This window comes from Glycine max, chromosome 10 (genome assembly GCF_000004515.6).
Source record: "Glycine max cultivar Williams 82 chromosome 10, Glycine_max_v4.0, whole genome shotgun sequence".
Taxonomy (NCBI): Eukaryota; Viridiplantae; Streptophyta; class Magnoliopsida; order Fabales; family Fabaceae; genus Glycine; species Glycine max.
Window position 1 is genome coordinate 6,019,884 of NC_038246.2, and position 19,913 is coordinate 6,039,796.

The 19,913-nt window shown below is 32.7% G+C and overlaps 2 protein-coding genes across 2 annotated transcripts; both read left to right on the plus strand.

Moving 5' to 3' along the window:
- Positions 1-4,584, plus strand: LOC100777200 (threonine dehydratase biosynthetic, chloroplastic). Its single transcript, XM_003535203.5, has 9 exons — positions 1-493; positions 1,025-1,204; positions 1,320-1,589; positions 1,679-1,885; positions 2,624-2,872; positions 2,947-3,017; positions 3,220-3,337; positions 3,631-3,765; positions 4,083-4,584. The coding sequence occupies exons 1-9, from the start codon at positions 56-58 to the stop codon at positions 4,221-4,223; spliced, it is 1,809 nt and encodes a 602-aa protein (XP_003535251.1). The 5' UTR covers positions 1-55; the 3' UTR covers positions 4,224-4,584.
- A 9,086-nt stretch (positions 4,585-13,670) lies between these two features.
- On the plus strand, positions 13,671-17,159 carry LOC100779860 (probable glycosyltransferase At5g03795). The gene is made up of 4 exons (XM_003535205.5): positions 13,671-14,122; positions 15,026-15,261; positions 15,725-16,073; positions 16,357-17,159. Exons 1-4 carry the CDS (start codon positions 13,829-13,831, stop codon positions 17,047-17,049), a joined length of 1,572 nt encoding a protein of 523 aa, XP_003535253.1. The 5' UTR covers positions 13,671-13,828; the 3' UTR covers positions 17,050-17,159.
- Positions 17,160-19,913: the final 2,754 nt, after the last annotated feature.

Below are 19,913 nucleotides of genomic sequence, written 5' to 3' on the forward strand. Positions count from 1 at the left end.
TCCAACTTCAATTTCAACTTCGAATTAGTATAATTTTATTTCCCAGCACAGCACCATGGAAGCGTTGCGCGTCGCCCCCACAACCCCACCTCTCCTCCGCCGCCACCACCCTCTCCGCCAAATGGCGCGCCACCCCCTCACAGCGCGCCCCCGCCGCGCGCCCCTCATCGCCGCCACCCTCTCCACGCCGCCGGAGGCCGCTCACTCTTCCGTCGCCGCCGCCGTCGCCGAAGATCCCTCGGAGGCGGCTCCTCCTCCGCGCCCCCGCGTCTTGCCGGATTCCCTCCAGTACCCGCCCGGCTTCGTCGGCGCGATTCCCGCCCGCTCCCGCTCCGACGGTGGCGGCGGCGGGATTGATGCCATGACTTATTTGACGAACATTCTCTCTTCGAAGGTGTATGACGTGGCGATTGAGTCTCCTCTGCAATTGGCGCCAAAGCTCTCTGCGAGACTCGGGGTTAAGGTTTGGCTCAAGAGAGAGGATTTGCAACCTGTAAGTTCGTTCTCACCACCATTTTTACATCTGGGTCGGTATCTATTTTTTGATCTTGATGTGCAATGGGTGTGATAAGTGCTTCATTGTTAATTATTATTAGTGTTATTGAAAATAGAGTTTTATGGGTATGTGCTGTTGTCGTACACACATGCCACTCTCAACTAATGAGTGATTATCGATGATATGACTTTTAAGGTGGCTATTATTATAATAAAAGGAATGTCAGAAAACTTAACAATACTTGAACAATTTGTGATGGCAGTTTTGAAGAAAAAATATTTTTGATGTGTTGTTAATGAAATATTTCAGTGATGTAAATGACTATGTTTTTGCTTGAAGTGGAAGGAACTGTGCTCAATCAATCATTTTTATTTTTTGTTTAAGTTTTAACTATAAATGGCTTTATGCATTTCCTTGGATTTTGTTACAATGGAGTCTTGTGTTTAAGAGATGTTATGTGGTTTACTGAAGGATGAGTGAACAACATACGTGTGTGTTAACGAATGAATATTTGAAATTGGGGTTTAGGTTTTCTCATTTAAGCTTCGTGGAGCTTATAATATGATGGCAAAGCTTCCGAGGGAATTGTTGGAAAGGGGGGTTATATGCTCGTCTGCTGGCAATCATGCTCAAGGAGTTGCATTGGCTGCCAAGAGGTTGAATTGCAGTGCGGTGATTGCTATGCCTGTCACCACTCCGGAAATCAAGGTGTGTTTTGTTTATATGTTTAGTTTTGCTTGTTTGTCTGTTTCTTTAATTATATCCGAGGAAAAGAGAATTTGTTCAATTTAGTTATGTGTTTTTGTTTCTTGTGACATTGCAGTGGAAATCCGTGGAGGCGCTGGGTGCTACAGTTGTGCTCGTGGGGGATTCATATGATGAAGCACAAGCGTATGCTAAGAAGCGGGGGGTAGAGGAGGGTAGGACATTCGTACCTCCTTTTGATCATCCTGATGTCATCATGGGTCAGGGAACAGTTGGGATGGAAATTGTCCGCCAAATGCAGGGTCCAATTTTTGCAATCTTTGTGCCTGTGGGAGGAGGTGGTCTCATTGCTGGTATTGCTGCTTATGTGAAGAGGGTTAATCCGGAGGTTTGCATGATTTTATGTTATTGGTTGTGATTTTGTATGTCTTCCTTCATTTAGAGAAATGATTATTGGCTTCTGTTATGAATACATAGGTGAAGATTTTTGGGGTGGAACCCACTGATGCGAATGCAATGGCATTGTCACTCCATCATGATCAGAGAGTGATTTTGGATCAGGTTGGAGGATTTGCAGATGGTGTAGCTGTTAAAGAGGTTGGTGAAGAAACTTTTCGCATATGCAAGGAGTTGATAGATGGCGTTGTTCTTGTAAGCCGTGATTCAATTTGTGCGTCAATAAAAGTAAGATTTTCTTTTGTTTGTGAAGTTTGCATTCTAAATCTCTGATGCTTGATGCACTCTCCAGATTTATATTTATAACTTCATATATATGATGATATACATACTTCTCTAGTATCTTTTGTGCAAATGTTAGAAAATTCATTGTATCTTTTCAATTGATATAAATATATATTCTCTACTCACGAGAAGTGTAGAGATCTTTAGCTAATTGCTCCGATGCTTTATCAAATTTTCTTTGCCATCCAATGTTCTTGACAGTTGATCAGAAATTTGCAAAGTATTTGAATGGGTTAATAATTGAGATTTGCTTGATGACTTATGAACCCGAGTCAGCCAGTAATATCAAATTTCAAATTGGTAGCTGGAGGAGTATAGTGCATATAATAGCTAGAGGAACTATAACATCTTGACAAACTATTTGTAGTTTTTGTGCAATTGAAGAATTATCAAATGCATATTTGGATGAAGGAGATTGGACAGAATGACGGCAGTAGTTGGAAGAACCTGTTTCAGAATTACTTAACACCCCCATATTTATTTTGATCTGTTTCCTGTTTATCACCCAAGGGTGATTATAGGGAGGCATGTGCTATAATTAGATGAACTTGGCTATTAATTTTTCCCTGTACTTTTAGAGGCTGTTGCTCTGTTGTTGACATTCTCTCTGTCTCTAGGTTCATAGGCTGTTGTAATGAAAAGCAGTAAAATTTTGTATGACAAGAATAAAACTTGTTGCAGGATATGTTCGAGGAGAAAAGGAACATATTAGAACCAGCAGGTGCACTTGCACTAGCTGGAGCTGAGGCATACTGCAAGCATCATGGGGTCCAGGGGAAAGATATTGTAGTAATAACCAGTGGAGCAAACATGAATTTTGATAAACTTCGGGTTGTAACTGAACTCGCTAACGTTGGCCGTAAACAAGAGGCTGTGCTGGCAACTGTTTTGCCAGAGGAGCCGGGCAGTTTCAAACAGTTTTGTGAATTGGTATGTCTGCTACTTTAACACTATTTCTATCAGTGTTCTTCATGTTTGTACTTATTTTCTATCTTGTCTGGCAGGTGGGGCAGATGAACATCACAGAATTCAAATACAGATATAACTCCAATGAGAAGGCTGTTGTCCTTTACAGGTAAGATCATAATTGCCTGATCATTTTTTCTTTATCCATTGTCAATCAATTTTTTAAAAAGCACTATGTTCCCTGAATATTGATGTCTCTCCGTCCCAATATATTAGTTTTCATTGACTATCATTTTCTCTGGTGCACATATCTGTTAACAACTTGTATAAGGCGGTCCATGGTATTTATTGTCAATTGTATTTGCATACAGTGTTGGGATTCACACAGTCTCCGAATTAAGAGCAATGCAGGAGAGGATGGAATCTTCTCAGCTCAAAACTTACAATCTCACAGAAAGTGACTTGGTGAAAGACCACTTGCGTTACTTGGTATGTTGGCCACAAAAATTTCCTTCCCTTTTCTTCTCGACACTATTCCCAACCTCCAAACTGTCTAAAAACATTGATTTAGGTGTATTGGATTTTTCTGACGATTCCAGTTCAAATTAAGCTAAGATATTGAAAATTAAGTGACATAACATGACTAAACCGCCCCTTTGATTTGTTTGCCTCATCTTCTTGAGATAGTCTATATCAAACATGTATCTCCCACGAACAGTTGAATAACTGATCCCGTGTTTGTATTGTTGAACTTAGTTAACTTTGTTCTAAACACATTTCAGATGGGAGGCCGATCAAACATTCAGAATGAGGTTCTCTGTCGTTTCACCTTTCCAGAAAGACCTGGTGCTTTGATGAAATTTTTGGACCCCTTCAGTCCACGTTGGAATATCAGTTTATTCCATTACCGAGGGGAGGTAGGAATTTTTTATTTTCTATTTCTTTAATCAAACACATTGCATGGGGTTTTATGGCAAAACTTAAATGCAGTTCCTTAGGTCATCTTGGTGTTGTTCTCCTAAGATAGTTAGACTTTTACCTTGGTAACTTGCATTGTTCTTTAATGCAAACTTTTTTTTACGCATATTACTGAGGTGAAACTTCAATTCTGATTGAAGAACAACACTAAAAATACATAAAGAACTTTATCCAAGTTTTGCCTTTTATGCATTTTCTTTCTTTTTCCTTTGACCTATGCATATCTGATTGCATCCTTATACCTACTTACCAACAGGGTGAAACTGGAGCAAATGTGCTAGTTGGAATACAGGTACCCAAAAGTGAGATGGATGAGTTCCACGATCGTGCCAACAAACTTGGATATGATTATAAAGTGGTGAATAATGATGATGACTTCCAGCTTCTAATGCACTGATGATGGTTTTAGGCACTTGCCATTATTGTGTATTTTAGTCAACAAGTTTGCCATATTTAATATTTCCACGGTCGTTTCTAAAAGTTGGATGGGGAAAAAAGGTGGAAAGGAAGTGGCCTTCAGACATGTCATTAGTTGATTAGAGGAACAACTAGTTCTTTTTACCTAATGCGGCGTCTTATTACATTTTTTATAATCTGTAATTTATGTTTTTTTGTTGTTGTTAACATTGGAATCTTATAATGTTGTTGCCTGGTCTTTTGTGTCTGTAATATAAGTGTCTTCAAAAGGTTGTTTGCTAAATTTCAGCAGCCTGAGGATTGTGGTGCCGCGTTTAGAATGTTGAAAAACTTGAATGATAGTCTTGCTTTCGCAGTAGAATAATAACCACGAAGGACTAGTTTGAGATGAAAATGATGACATCATTAAGTGTATATTTGGTTGCGAAGAAATAGAAAAAAAAAAGAAAGAAATCTTCAAAATTATGTGTGGATTTCACACCTCTTTCTCTATGCTTTAATTTAAATATTTCTTTCTAATTTTTTTTTCTTTGACACAACCAAACTCACTCAAAAGGAGGTCAATTAGTTTGAGAACATGTAATCTGTTTTCATTTTTTATTTTTTCTCTGTTTTTTGTTTTGTGTTTTTACATATTTTCGATATGTGCTTTTGAAACTATGAAACTGAGTAAAATTAGAAAATGCTTTTTCTTCTTTCAATTAACTGCCTATCCAAACGGTCTTAGCTAAACTTGAAGAAATTTAAGAATAAGTTTTTTTTAACAGTGTTTGGTTAGAAAAAAAGTAGGAATGGAGAAATTTTTATAAACTTGTATTGTTTCCTTCAATTTTTAAGAAGAAAGGAGAATGAAGGGGAGCATAATTCGTCTTCTTCATCTAAATCTACTCTCATCTGATATTGGAGGGGTCCGGAAGAGAAAGGAAGAAAATTAACCCTATGGATGGAGGATTTAATTTTTTTTTGAAAATTCAAATAATAACATTTTAATTATCTTGATTTAAATTTCTTTTATTTTGTAAACATTTTGTTTAGATGAAGTAATTCAATTTTTTATATTTTAATTTCTTTGTTCGGATAAAATAATTTAATTTCAATAAAATTCAAATTTTTATTTTTAAATATTTATTTAAAAATTAAAATTTTAATATTAAATAAAAATAAATATTAGTCATTTTTTAAATAATTAAATATTTAAAATAATTTAATGCTAGACAATATTTAATAATCAATTTTAATAATTAAAGTAAGAGTGAAATTTAGTAAAAAGAAAGTTATCCAACATAAAAACTATTCAAAATTATTTAAACACATAATCAAATGTAATCAAACATACAAATAAAGAAAACATTTTGCAAAATACTATCGTTTATAAGAAATAATCTTACTCAACTTTTATAGAATTACTTGAACACAAAGTTTTTTCTCTAAATCTATAATATAATTATATATTTAAACTTAACTTAAGAAAAAAATGTTTAAAAAAAAGAAATAAAAAACATTTTCATGCTAAAACACGATTTTGCGGTCAAAACCTAAAATGGAGATGGTGTTAAAAAAAAGGCCACAGAAAAAAACTGGATATGAATATCCATTACGACTTGGTCCATCTCCAAGGATCTAATGGCTTCCATTGTTTCCAGACACAGCTCTACAATGTCCAAAATTTTATGTTACTTTTTTTTAGAAACAAACAAACAAAATCACCGCCGTATAATTTTCTTTCGAAACAGCCCCTACTATGGAATCGAACTCAACAACGCCGCAAACCTCCCCTTACCACCGGAAGCACCAGTGGCTCTTCCTCTCCTATGTACAGTTCCGCTCTCAGCAGCGAGTGTGGGAAACACGCACTGGGTTAGAGTCATATTCGTTAGAGAACAAAATCTGGTTTCGGCGAGAGCCACATTTGTCGGCGGTTTTCATGAGCGCAGAGCTCGCCTTGACGGCCAATGCAGCCTTCTCGTGCGGCTGCAAAGGGTGCCTCAAGAGACTCAATGGAAGCGAGAAATAGGTTGCAACACTTGGTCCTCGTCGATGGCCGAAATGACATCGTGGAATTCCATTTCGTCGGAGTTGGATATGAAGCACGCCAGATACTTCTACAAGAGAAATTGAAATTCTTTAATTTTAAGAGAATTTAAAATTATTCATTTTGTTTGATTAAATTTTTTTATTGAAATGATAAATATTTAATTTTTCTTTTCATTCTTATCCAAATAATGACAAATATTTAATGTTTCATATAAAATGAATTACTCTGTTATGTAAACAAGTATATTGATCAAAATATTCTTACTTACATAGAGATCCAAAATTATAAAGATAAAAGATTAAATAAATTTTTAAAATTTATTTCCTCTCCTGGCAAATAAACAAGAAAAGGGTTTCACCTTTTTTTTCTTAATTCATATTCCTCCCCTCATCTCCTCTCAAAGTTAGGGTTAGAGACCAAATCTACTACATTTCATAAACCTTAGAACCAAAATCACAATTTTTTTTATAACATAGGGACGACTAAAACCAATTTTTTTGACCAAATCTTATCTTAAGTTAAGTTACTAGTTACTTTCAATTGACTATCATTTTTAAAATTAGTTAGGATTGCTTAGTTGATAAATAAAGTTATATATAAAATATTATTTTTTTTATCGTGTTAACCAGCTTTTCTTAAGACATTAATTAAAAAATTAAAAAATAAATATAAATATATATTTATTTCTTAATTTCTTAAACAACTCGATGATGGATTTATGGACGACACTGAGCCCAAGAAGTACGTCTGTTGTGAGAACTACTGGCGTTGTCGAATATATCATCCCCTTTTGAGCACTTTTAAGAAGCAACCTTGCCGTTGTGGAAAACCAATGAGCAAAGTAGTGACACAAAAACATTGTATTCTACAAAATGGGTTTGTTAAGGAAAGAGCTACTTTTATAATTTGTGATGATCTCTCTGTGTTGCCTAATGTAATTGGAACAAGTGTTGGTCTGCTTCGGAAGCTTGGAATCAAAGACATGGATGCTATTGAGGAATGCACTGTTGATATGAGCAAGAGGGAGGTACATACTTTCTCAACTAGAATGTCATTTTTGCTGTTTGTATTATTATTAGGTTAAAAACTACTTTTATAAGTCCCTACACATACTTTTATTTTAAAATTTGTTTTAGTCTCTGTCGGTACAAAATTATAGGGATTAAGATACGAATTTTAAAATTTGTTTTAGTCTCTTTCGGTACAAAATTATAGGGATTAGGATACGAAAATGATTTATGATCTCTCTTAGTTTTTTTCTTTATTGATGATGTAATCTGATAGGAAGATAGGAAGAGAGAAAAAAAATGAAATATATTGGGTGGATGTTCAAATATCATCCTTCGTCACAACTAAAATAATATAAATATGGGAACTAGAATGATTTGAAAGGAATATGTATAGGAAATAAAATGAGTAATTTCTAAGTATATAAAATAAGAAATAAAAAGAGAAATGTTTCTTGTACATCTCATGTGATATTCTGTCGTCCCTAGAGAGAAAGAAAACATATTGAAAAATCACATATATAATAAATATTTGATGTAACCAGAAAAAATAGAGACAAAAGAAGGATGTTAACGAGCTGTCAAAAATATTTGGGTTATTATATTTTACTATTATTATTATTATTAATTTCCTGCTGATTAGTTTTTTTTTTCTTTCAAATTTGTATAGGTCATTGATCTTATCAAGTTGTCATTGCTATCAATAACTCCTTTTGGCAGATTTTATCCTTGAGAAGAAAGAACATGATAATTTCATCCCAATAAACCAATCCCAGCTTGAGATAGGAGAGAAATCATGTGATGAAGATAGAAAGATTGTTGTGAAACTACTTGTAAGAACATCAGGTAGCAAGATTATGTTTGCTGAAGCAGAGGAAGATTTTGCAGACTTAGTTTGTTAGTTTTCTCACTTTTCCTCTGGGTGGAGTGTTGCACATGCTTAAAGGATGCTTGTTAGGAGCAGAGGGGAGGGGAAGAAAACTACACTACTTGGTTTCGAGGACCAAGACCTCCTTACAAACTAATTTTCTAAATTCTTCTCTTTCTGCCTTATTCATTGATTCTTAGAGCTTTTATACACAATTTCATGTCTACATTTCCACTACAATAACCGCAACAATAACCATTACAATAACCGCTATAATAACCACTACAATAACCGCACCCCCACTACAATAACCGCTACTAGAATGATAACTACCCCTATGACAGGTTTCCATGGCAGAGCATCTTCTTCCTAACATTCCCTAGCCCATCAAAAACACCTTGTCCTCAAGGTGTTGGGTGTAGAAAACAGAACCTGGATCCCAAATGAAAATGGGTGTAAGAATTAGTGCCTGAAGATGATTGTGGAGACAGAGTCCTTTGGCAGCGACGAGAATGACGAAGATGAGGAGGAGGAAGGGGTGGTTGAGATTTGTGTCCCTGACCGTGGCAGCACACACAACAGAAAGGGAGAAGTGGATGTCAGAGGGAAGGATGCCACGACTAGAGGACTTTGTGTGGGACCGATGACTGGCGACCGGGAGGGATTCGAAGGAGAGTGCTTGGTGCTTGTTAACGGGAAGGTGGGAAGTTGCCATGGGAAGGGGAGGCAACGCGGTTTCTGCTGTTGGTGGAGGCGACGTGGTTTCTGTTGTTGGTGGTGGCTTAGCAGAGGAAGAAGTTGGGTTGATTGTCTTAGGAAGCAGAGGCGGCATGGGTGGTGACTTCGCAGAGGCAGAAGATGGAGAGGGTTGTTTAGGTACCATGGTATTCAATATCCGAATAATGGCATCAAGTTTGGAAGTAATGGAAGTTTGGTCTGCAGCAGTGGAAGTTTGAATTGCAGCGAGTTTGGCCATGGCGGCCTCGAGACGATCCACACAGGCGGTGGAAAGTTCGGTGTCCGCCATTGAAGAGTGGCAGGTCGGACCAATTGTTAGAAGCAGAGGAGAAGGGAAGAAAACTACACTACTTGGTTTCGAGGACCAAGACCTCCTTACAAACTAATTTTCTAAATTCTTCTCTTTCTGCCTTATTCATTGATTCTTAGAACTTTTATACACAATTTCATGTCTACATTTCCACTACAATAACTGCAACAATAATCATTACAATAACCGCTATAATAACCACTACAATAACCGCACCCCCACTATAATAACCGCTACTAGAATGATAACTACCCCTATGACAGGTTTCCATGGCAGAGCATCTTCTTCCTAACAATGCTCTTCATTGAGCTGCATTAATAAATTATATAAGAGAATTTCTGAATTGAGTCCAGACAGATGCTTAAGGTCACAAGAAGCCAAAGAAAAACTTGCTAATCCTCCTTGTGCTCCAAAATCCAACCTCCACAACCAAATATTACCAATTGACGTGGCGTGCTTGCCCGTGTCGTTTTCAAAATTGGAGTTTATTGATCCAATTCCAAAGTCCTCTGTGGTTGATTCATCAAGTCATGGAGGATTTGCCAAAGAACCAGCAATGTACATGGTGACAGATGACTTGGTTGTGACACCAATATCGTCCATTTCTGGTGTTTCATATCTATATAGATCAAAAGTCTCCCTCTTTGACTTGTCATTAGCATTGGTGTGAAGGAGGTAAGATACTTTCTGAGATAGATTTTCTTATGATGAGTCATTTATCACATACTATTCTATTAGTTGCAGTATCATACTTTCTCTGGTTTGACTTATAAACAAAAAATATATATATATATATATATATATATATATATTACCCTCATTAAGAAAATTAGTTAACTTCATACTTTTATTCATAACATTTGTGGGTTTCATTGTGCTGGGACTGGCTATACTAAAAGCTTCCTTGACCTCAACATCTGCTTTGACAAATGGTCTTGCACAATTAACCAAAAGCATTAAGAGGGAGACTTGACCAATTATTTTCATCTTGTTTTAGGTTATAGTAGTATTTTGTTGCTTTTCATGTAAAATATTCTGAATGCCCCTACGGTTTTGTTGTTTCCTTTATCGATACAATAGTTTTATGTGGTTCTATCTAGGTTGGCGTGAGGAGCAATTCAGCCAAGTATTTTTTGCTTTTTTGGTAGGTAACATGGTGTGTACAGACATTTTGAGGTGTTAAAAAATCTTTTTTTTACAAGAATTTTATTAAAGAGACTTAGTATATTATATAAAATATCAATTTTTATATTAATTTTTTAATATTTTAGCTGTAAAATCATTTGTCAGAGTTTTATAATCAAACAATTCTAACACTTCACTTTCAATAGATAAAATAACTAACTTATTCAATCTATCTTGTAACATTGTTGATTTTAGATATGATTTAAACAACTTTAATTTTAAAAAACTTCTTTCAACAGTAACAACTATTACAGAAATTGTCAATAAAATTCTATATACAATGTAAACATTTGGAAAAGAATATAAAATTTTAATATAACTCAATACTTCTATTGGTGTGCTAATTTCTTCTCTTAACACTTCTCTTAGTACTTTTAATTCTGAAAATAAATCAAGACCATGAATATCAGAGTATTCATTAAACCTTAAAAACTTTTCAAGATTAATAAAATACTTTTTCAATTCATCCTCATCTAAAGCTTTAATTTTTTTGGAATCAAATAAAAAATAAAAAATAGTCTTATATTGTAAAAATTGTTCAAATCGTGTCTCAATAGAATTAATTGATTGATCTAATATGTATAAAAAAATACTCAATACGAAAAGATTCTTCATGTGAATGTGTGATCTCATTATTAATACTTTCATCAAAAAATGAGATTTTCAATGAATTTTAGATTTTTCACCAAATTTTAGCTCTATATCCTAAAAAATTGGAGGCCTAAAGCCGTTGCCTCAGTAGCCTAGTGACTTACACGGCCTGATAGACAAACAAAAATAAAATCATAAAACTAAAAATTTGAATCCCTGTTTGAAGCAGTTATAAGTTATATAGATATTTTTCATAAAAATTAAAAAAAGTTATTGTAGATGAATTTTTTTTATATAAAATAATATTGTGAAAATCTTTTATATTTAGTCACGTAGCTAAATCCTGCCTAGGAGATAAAACATCTAGCCCAAAATCATTAAAATATGAAAGTGTAATTTCTTTGGCATTCAAGTGAAGCGTTAGATTATATACTTTTGACCACATTCAATTAAGTCACAATATTTTAGGGACGATTTTCAGTAATCAACATAATCATTATCCTAAGACCTTTCTATGTGCATTCAAGGCATTTAAGCCAATAATGCTTATGTGATTTTGGATAATTGCTCGGTTGACAACCTAACATTTATGATCCGGACATGATTCGATCGGCATATGACCAAAAGTTGCAGTATTCTTACATACACTATTTAAAAGATCTTTTAACATATTTAATAATTTAAAATTAATGAAAAATATTAAAGAAAAAAGTCGAATTCAGAGCTTGCTCCAAATGCAAGCTGCTCCCGTTGCTCCTCACACATCACACTCAAGAGTTCTGTTCTTCACGCTGCTCTCAAGCTCTTATAATGGGTTCTGTCGGTGCTATTGGATTGGGACCATCTTCCTCTTATAGCCACCATTTGATGGGTGTGAAAGTGAAGAAATTGAACGTGATTTTTGTAAGGAAAAACTTTGACAATAAACGTGATTTTAAGTCAAATGAAACAGCCTAAGTGGTCGGAGATAATTACATGTTTATAGTTTCGATCAATACTTATGCAATATGTATTTAATTTTTTTAACTCATAAATAATGCTAATTAATAACGAAAAATTATACTATATCATATAAAAATGAATAGAAATTATAATAATTTTAGAAATCTAATAATTGCTTGTGAAAGCGACCAAATAATTCCACGTTGTCTAATTCCAACTGGTCTATTAGTTATGTGGTCTACATGACAAGGCTGTCGCCGGCAGAATCCAAGGAGGCAAGGACCACTTCAGCTCTCCCATTGGTGCTTTGTTCTCCAAGAATCCTTTTTGAAGGATGCCATCAACTATTTCTTATTCCATCTCTAATTATAATTTTTTTTAGAAATTTATTTTTCTTTTTATAAGTTTTTTTTTTAATTTTTAAATATATTAATTACTTTTTAATTGTTGGATTTTGATAGAATTTTTGTTTTTATTTATATGTTGTTTTTAAAGTTCAAAATTATATTAATTATTCTTTTATCAATTATACACCTACTCATCCTTTTATCTTTAATTAATTTACAGATGTATTTATTGTGAAGTGAAAACAGAAAAGAGTAAAATAAAAAACTTCATAATTATTTTACAAAACATTCTTAAAAGACAGATAAAAAACCAAAGTAATACAAATAATTAATAAATTTCATATAATTAATTGAATTAATTGTTTTTGTAATGTACGTATATTAGTTTAAAAAAATCTTATAATTAAAAAAAAATCAACATCTCTGACTATGGAGAAATCAATATTGTTGGGAGATGACAATCTCACCTTAAAAATCTAGATGACCAAAATACTTCTTTACAATCATATGAAAGGAGGGATCTTCGTGGTGTTATCGATCGATATTAGACATTAGGGGTTCTTCAAATTAATGTGGTATAGGAATCGTCATCACATGCCAAGTGGTTTGGCAACACTGAAATGGCTTTTTTGTTTTTAGTTATATATATATATATATATATGTAGTAGATATTTTACAACAATATGAGTAAGTACAAACTTTCATTATTGGAATTTAGCATTCCTTGTGCAATAGCCAATATATACTATATTATATGTAACTATCATACAATAAAAAAATCCCCTTTACTTATAAAAAGCATACTTACAAAAAACACATATATAAAGTTAGTATATACTGTTTTATGGGCATTTATGATATTATTAATTAAAATAATAAATTAATTTAATGAATTTGATTGATCTTGACAAAAATAGTTATTTTTTTCAAACATAAAATTAATTTATTCATCACGTAAATATTTCCTTAAAATTATGTTACTTGACATTTCAATATAAATTTAAATGATTTAAGGTGAGTTCAGATATCTACATAATCATCATAAAATAATTAATACTACCTCTAAAAATATTGAATAATATTATCGATCAATGATATATATATATATAAAGTGAGTATTGTTTTTTTAATATAATTTATTTTATTTTTAAGATTAAGATTCGAATCCGGGAAAACTTGATTAAAAAATACAATCGTTAATACTTATGTTATTGTTAATCAATATTTATTTATTTTAATTAGGACAGGAGATAGTATTATGCAATAAATTAATTATTTTAATTTTAAATTATCAGAAAATACAAAAATAAAACATCCCAGTTCCACTGGTCCCCAAGACCTCACCCCACTAGTCCAGTAGTGGTCCTTATTACTTATCTCTACTGTTTTGTTTTTTGACAGCTATATCTCTCTCTCTACTGTTCTGCAAACAACATAACAAAATGATAACCACACAGCTACACTCGCATGAATTTCTTCTATACCATCAAATGTAACGGTAAAGAAATCGTTAAATAGAGTCTGTCTTTGTCCCTTTTCTGCAAATTAAAGCATACACACACATGGTGGGTAGTAGCAGATGGATTAATTGTTGTGCATGGTGGGGTTCAGAAGCATCTTCAACAATGAGGATCTTCTTGTTCATGGTGCCTCTCTTAGTGCTTGCGGGCTTTGCTTCTATAAAGGGTTCAAGCGTTTACAACGGAAGAGATTCTATTGCAAAACGTTATGCCTTGTCGAGCTCTCTAATAACTCGTTCAAATTTCTCTTCACAAACATTTCTTCCTCCTCCAAATTCCTCTTTACAAACAATTTATCCTTCTTCAAATTCCTCTTTACAAACGCTTCATCAATCTGTAAGTGCTCACTTTTCGGACTCTCTTTATGCTTTTGGTGAACGAATGGTGATTTTCTTTTAATTCTAATTTCGAACACATGTACTCACATGCTTTGTAATTTCCTGATTCTCCTCTGATTTCTCTCATGCATTTTCTTTTTCTTTTTTTGGGTAAACATTCATGCATTTTTTACATAAACATTTTGCTGCTATACTATATAATGATATATATATATATATATATATATATATATATATATATATATATATATATATATAGTTTGGTAAAAGTATTGTCTTTAATTAATTTTCAATAAGTTTAGATAAATAAATAAAAAAAAAATTTCAACAAAAGCCCATTGGATTTTTGGTATTGTTGTTTTGCTTTCTTCTCTGGGTTTGTCATGTGAATTGCTAAGGTATTAGGTCACTGGTACTAGTGTTACCATTTGACTTGATGCGATTTATATTAAAAAAATAATTTGATAACACATAACCTTATATATATACTAATAAAATTTAACATATTTAAAAATATAATTATGAATTTATTTAAAATTTTAAATATATAACATTTTTTTCAAAATTTAATATAAACAACATTAAATTAAAATTTAAAATATATATCATTATTGTATAATAAAGACATAATCTATTACACACAAATTAGTCTCGAATAAACATGTTAAATCTAAGATTCAATTAGATAAAAAAATTAACATATACATAATTAAAAATTAAATCAAAATTATAAATCTTTTTATAATTATGAGAATTAAGGAAGACCAAAATTACAAATCATGAATTCAAATGGGATTAAAATTATAATTCAGAAAAAAAATCTATCAAGTTGGCAATTAAATTGAAATCCTAGCATATTTGATGGTTTAACTAAAGTTGATGACTTGTGTTCTTTTAACAGAATGAAACTGAAGTTAATGTCTCCATACCCAAGTCCAATTCAGCTCCTGCAAATGAATCTGATGAATCTCACCCAAGAGAGAAGCAGAAAAGAAAACCCAGTTTCTTAGATAGAACTGAAGTTGTTCTAGCACAAGCTCGAGCTACAATCAGAGAAGCCAAAAATTGGAATCTTACACAAGATTCAGATTATGTTCCAATAGGTCCGATGTATTGGAATGCTAAGGAATTTCACAGGTACATAATGCACTACTTTTTCTCTCTGAACTGTTTAATTATTATCCTTTTAACTTTTCTTCTTTCAAATTCCCCCTTGTTCTTCATAATGACGAATTACAAATATGCATTATAATGTTATACATGTCTCCCAATCCATACGTCAAATTGGCACAACCAATTCCTTCAATACCACAAGCATGGAAAATATCAAGGGTCCTAGACCATTAGGTAATCATGATTTCGACCAATCTTAATTTGTAACCGAATTTTATTAACTTTTTCTCATACATAAAAAAATTTGGCCATGTATCCTGAATAAATTGTTCAAAATCATGCACATGTAGTGGTCTACCACCATCTAATAATTTCTCCATAAGTATAGCAAGTGAACAATGTTACATGCAATTTTGAGTTATATACATTTTAATTTCATTACAAATCACTTATCAATCACCATCTCTTCAAAAAATTGATACAATAGGAGCTACTTAGAAATGGAGAAACAATTCAAAGTATTTGTCTATGAAGAGGGGGAGCTTCCAGTTTTCCATGATGGACCATGCAGCAGCATATACTCCACAGAGGGGAGCTTCATCCATGCTATTGAAATGAATGAGCATTTTCGAACAAGAGATCCCAAGAAAGCAAATGTGTTTTTCCTTCCTTTTAGCATAGCATGGATGGTTCGATATGTGTACATAAGGAATTCATACGATTTTGGCCCCATAAAAAGAACTGTCAGGGACTATGTCAATGTCATTGCTACAAGATACCCCTATTGGAATCGAAGCCTCGGAGCTGATCACTTCATGCTCTCTTGCCATGATTGGGTGAACATCTTACTACCACTAAGTTCATAATCCCTACATTATTCATTTAAAAGGCATTAGTAATAGGCTGCATTATCCATATATATAGTCTTTATATGGTCAATCAATAAAAATTTATTTTAGGTATGATTTTTAAAATGATTGTTATACAAATTTAAAAACTTATCATACATGCTTGCTAGTTTGTGATTAAATGATAGTATAAGAAACCTTTATGTTGTGCATATAATATCTACTAATTTGATGTATGAAAATGTTGTTCTATTGTCTCATTTGTGTATAGGGGCCAGAGACTTCAAAATCCATACCTTACTTGCGTAAGAACTCTATTCGTGTACTTTGCAATGCCAACACCTCTGAAGGATTCGACCCTATAAAGGATGCTTCATTTCCTGAAATTAATCTCCAACCTGGTTTAAAAGATAGCTTCGTTGGTGGACCGCCTGCATCTAAACGTTCAATTTTGGCCTTCTTTGCTGGGGGGAATCATGGCCCCATTAGGCCAATTCTTCTTGAGCATTGGGAAAACAAGGATGAAGATATTCAAGTTCACAAGTACCTCCCAAAGGGTGTTTCTTACTATGGCATGCTGAGGAATAGCAAGTTTTGCCTTTGTCCTAGTGGGTATGAGGTGGCTAGCCCTAGAGTGGTGGAGGCAATTTACACAGGGTGTGTTCCTGTGCTCATTTCGGAGCACTATGTTCCTCCTTTTAGTGACGTTTTGAATTGGAAGATGTTTTCAGTTAATGTTTCAGTGAAAGAAATTCCCAACTTGAAGGACATTTTGACGAGTATTTCTCCAAGGCAGTATATAAGAATGCAAAAAAGAGTGGGACAAATTCGGAGACACTTTGAGGTACATTCTCCACCCAAGCGATACGATGTGTTTCATATGATACTTCATTCTGTGTGGCTTAGGAGACTCAACTTCAGAGTCCATGATGATATCAATGATTTTTTAAGTGGCAATAATTGATAAATTACTTCATACGGATTCTCTTTGGCAATATTGTAAAATCCATAGGCAAGAAAAATACAACTATTTAAATTTAGGTGTGATCTTTTTACATTTATCCTACATTTTTTTATCACATCATATGCATATTATTTCTTTTTTCGTTTCATTTTTTCTTTCTATAGTCAGAAGGTGAATATTAAAATAAAATTCTTGTACATAGTGAAATTAAGGAAATACATATAAATATACCTAAATATATACGTGAATAGTGAAAACATAGATGAGTTTTGAGTTTGAATTTATTTTCACATACCTTGTCTCTTTACATGAAATTTCAACCAAATCTTTTCATACAAATATACATGAATTTATTCTCAGTTATCTTGCCTTGTTGATTTAAAAGGATAGGTCTTTTTTTTCACTTTTTCCCCCTATAAATACATGTCCTGAACATACAATATTGACTTTCAGTTTACATGCTTGTGAAGTTTGAGAGAAAAAAAAAGGAGGGAAATATAATTAATATCCAACAATCTGAAAAATCTAAGACATTTAAATGGCTTCAAATTGATCAGGAAGCAATCGCATCAAGAGATAGTATCATTGACCATTTCGAATCATGTTGATGTCCTAATTCATTCAATTTTGATATCCAAAAAATCCAACACAAACAAATTATCTCAGTTCTCATACATGTAGTAAGATTCATGTGAACTTTTAAAACATACCTTTTAGGTGAGTATTAACAAAATTCATTTTAAAATAAATTTCGAAGTAAATTGATTTATGTTTGAATATAGTCATTCTAAAAATAAGTTTACAATAAAACTCAATGTAATTATTATTTATTTAACTCAAAGTTAATTCAACTTAGTTAAATTTATCATAATTCGTATTTACTCATAATTATGTTACTGATGTTTCAATATAAATTTAAAGGATCTAACATGAATTTAAATATATACATAATCATTTTATTCATTAAACGTTTAATGTTATGTAATAAATTGATTATTTTAAATTTTAAATCATTAGAAAATAATTTTATATATTTACTTATAGTTTCTTATCTTTCTTTACTATTTTGTCAACAACATAACAAAAAGAACCAAAACCAAGCAGCTAAATTTATGAATGAAAAGTGTTAATGATCAATTTTTAGTCGTTATTATGGGACTAAACAATTTGGAAAAAGAAGGCAGTTATGTTAACGCTAAAAAAAATTGCCGTTTGTGTCGATGATTATTCCTGCTGACGGTCATCGCCTGGTGTAGGCTTAATATGTTTGGATTTCGATTTGGTCCAACATCAAGGCCCAACACCAAATAGCCCTCATCAGAAGGGAAATTTGAAATTGGAACAATTACTAGGTGATTTCACAGCATGATAGGAATCTATCAATGCCTAATGAATTCAAAGATTTTATTTGTAATGGATGAAAGATCCATTGAGAAGAGTAAGCGCTAAAAGAAAAAAAAAAGATTTTTCAAAGCTTAGCTGTAGAGATGTTCACATTTTTAAAATTGGATAAATTCCGTTCAAAAAAGGATTGGATAAATTCAACCCATAGTTTAAAAATCTGGTTCGACTCCGTCGGTTGGGTCGGTCCAACCGGGATTCAGTGGCATAATTGAGTCGGTTTGGTTATTGGATTGGTCATGCATCTGGCCTAAGATGACCCGGCTGGTTTGGGGTAAATCGGCAATCCGGGCTGGTTTTTAAACCCGTTTCGCGTAAAAAATGAAACTCTCAAAAAAAAAAAAAACTCGGGACTTGTGTAATTGTATCATTAAATTATTATTTGTGAACTTGTGTTATCAACTTTAATACTTCAATTATTATTTTGAATTTTGGAGTATGAATGAATTTTTCTTAATCAAATAATGTTAGTTATATACTTATATAATATATATATATATATATATATATATATATATATATATATATATATATAATTTTAAATTTTTTAATATGTACGGGATAAAATCGATTGGACCACTGAGTGTCTCAACCGAGTTAATGACTGAACCGAGTTTCATAACTTTCATTCAACCAACTAAAAGATAATTTAGAGAGCACAACCAGCCTAACACTCTTTGTACTTAAGATGTATTTGTAGATTTTTAAGGTTATTTGAATGGAATAAATTTTGGGATAAAGAATCACTTAAGACCCATTTTTCTAATTTTTCATGAATTATTGTATTTAATTTTGATGTAATAAGTTCAAGTGACTTTTGATATGTTTTAAGTCAATTTTCATGATTTTAAAGCTTCCTAAAGCAATTAAATGGGTTAGTGAAATTTTTTTCTAGCAAAAATTTCTTAGTAGAATGTTTAAAGGAAAACCTAACCTGTGTACATCAAAAGCAAGTTGAATTGAAATGAAATCAGATTTTTTTTTCTTTTGTGAAAATTTCTTTTAGTTATTGGATAAATAATTAAATATATATAATCTTATAAAGATAATTTATAATAATGAAATTTATCACTCATCTTTTAATTTATTTTGTGATTGTGACGTTGTATCTTTTTTTAAAAGAAAACTAAAAACCACTTTCATAAGTATAAATTCTTCAAGACAATCCTATTCTTTTTTGTGTTCGTATCATGATGATCAAACACATATAGCAATGGATTTGAACAAAACAAAAATATTCAAAATTCAGAGAGAGTTCAACATAGATAATCTAACACAAAACATGTTGTTGGGTGGTCGGCATGGACATGTGAGAGGGTTCGTTGCGGTGGCAACGACAATGAGTGGATAACCTGTGGCAAACTCAAAAACCTGCAAGGCAATGGCGATTTAGAGAAGATGAAGATGAATAGAGTGAAGATGGAGAGAGAGATTTGTGCCTCTCAATGACAACACAGTGATGG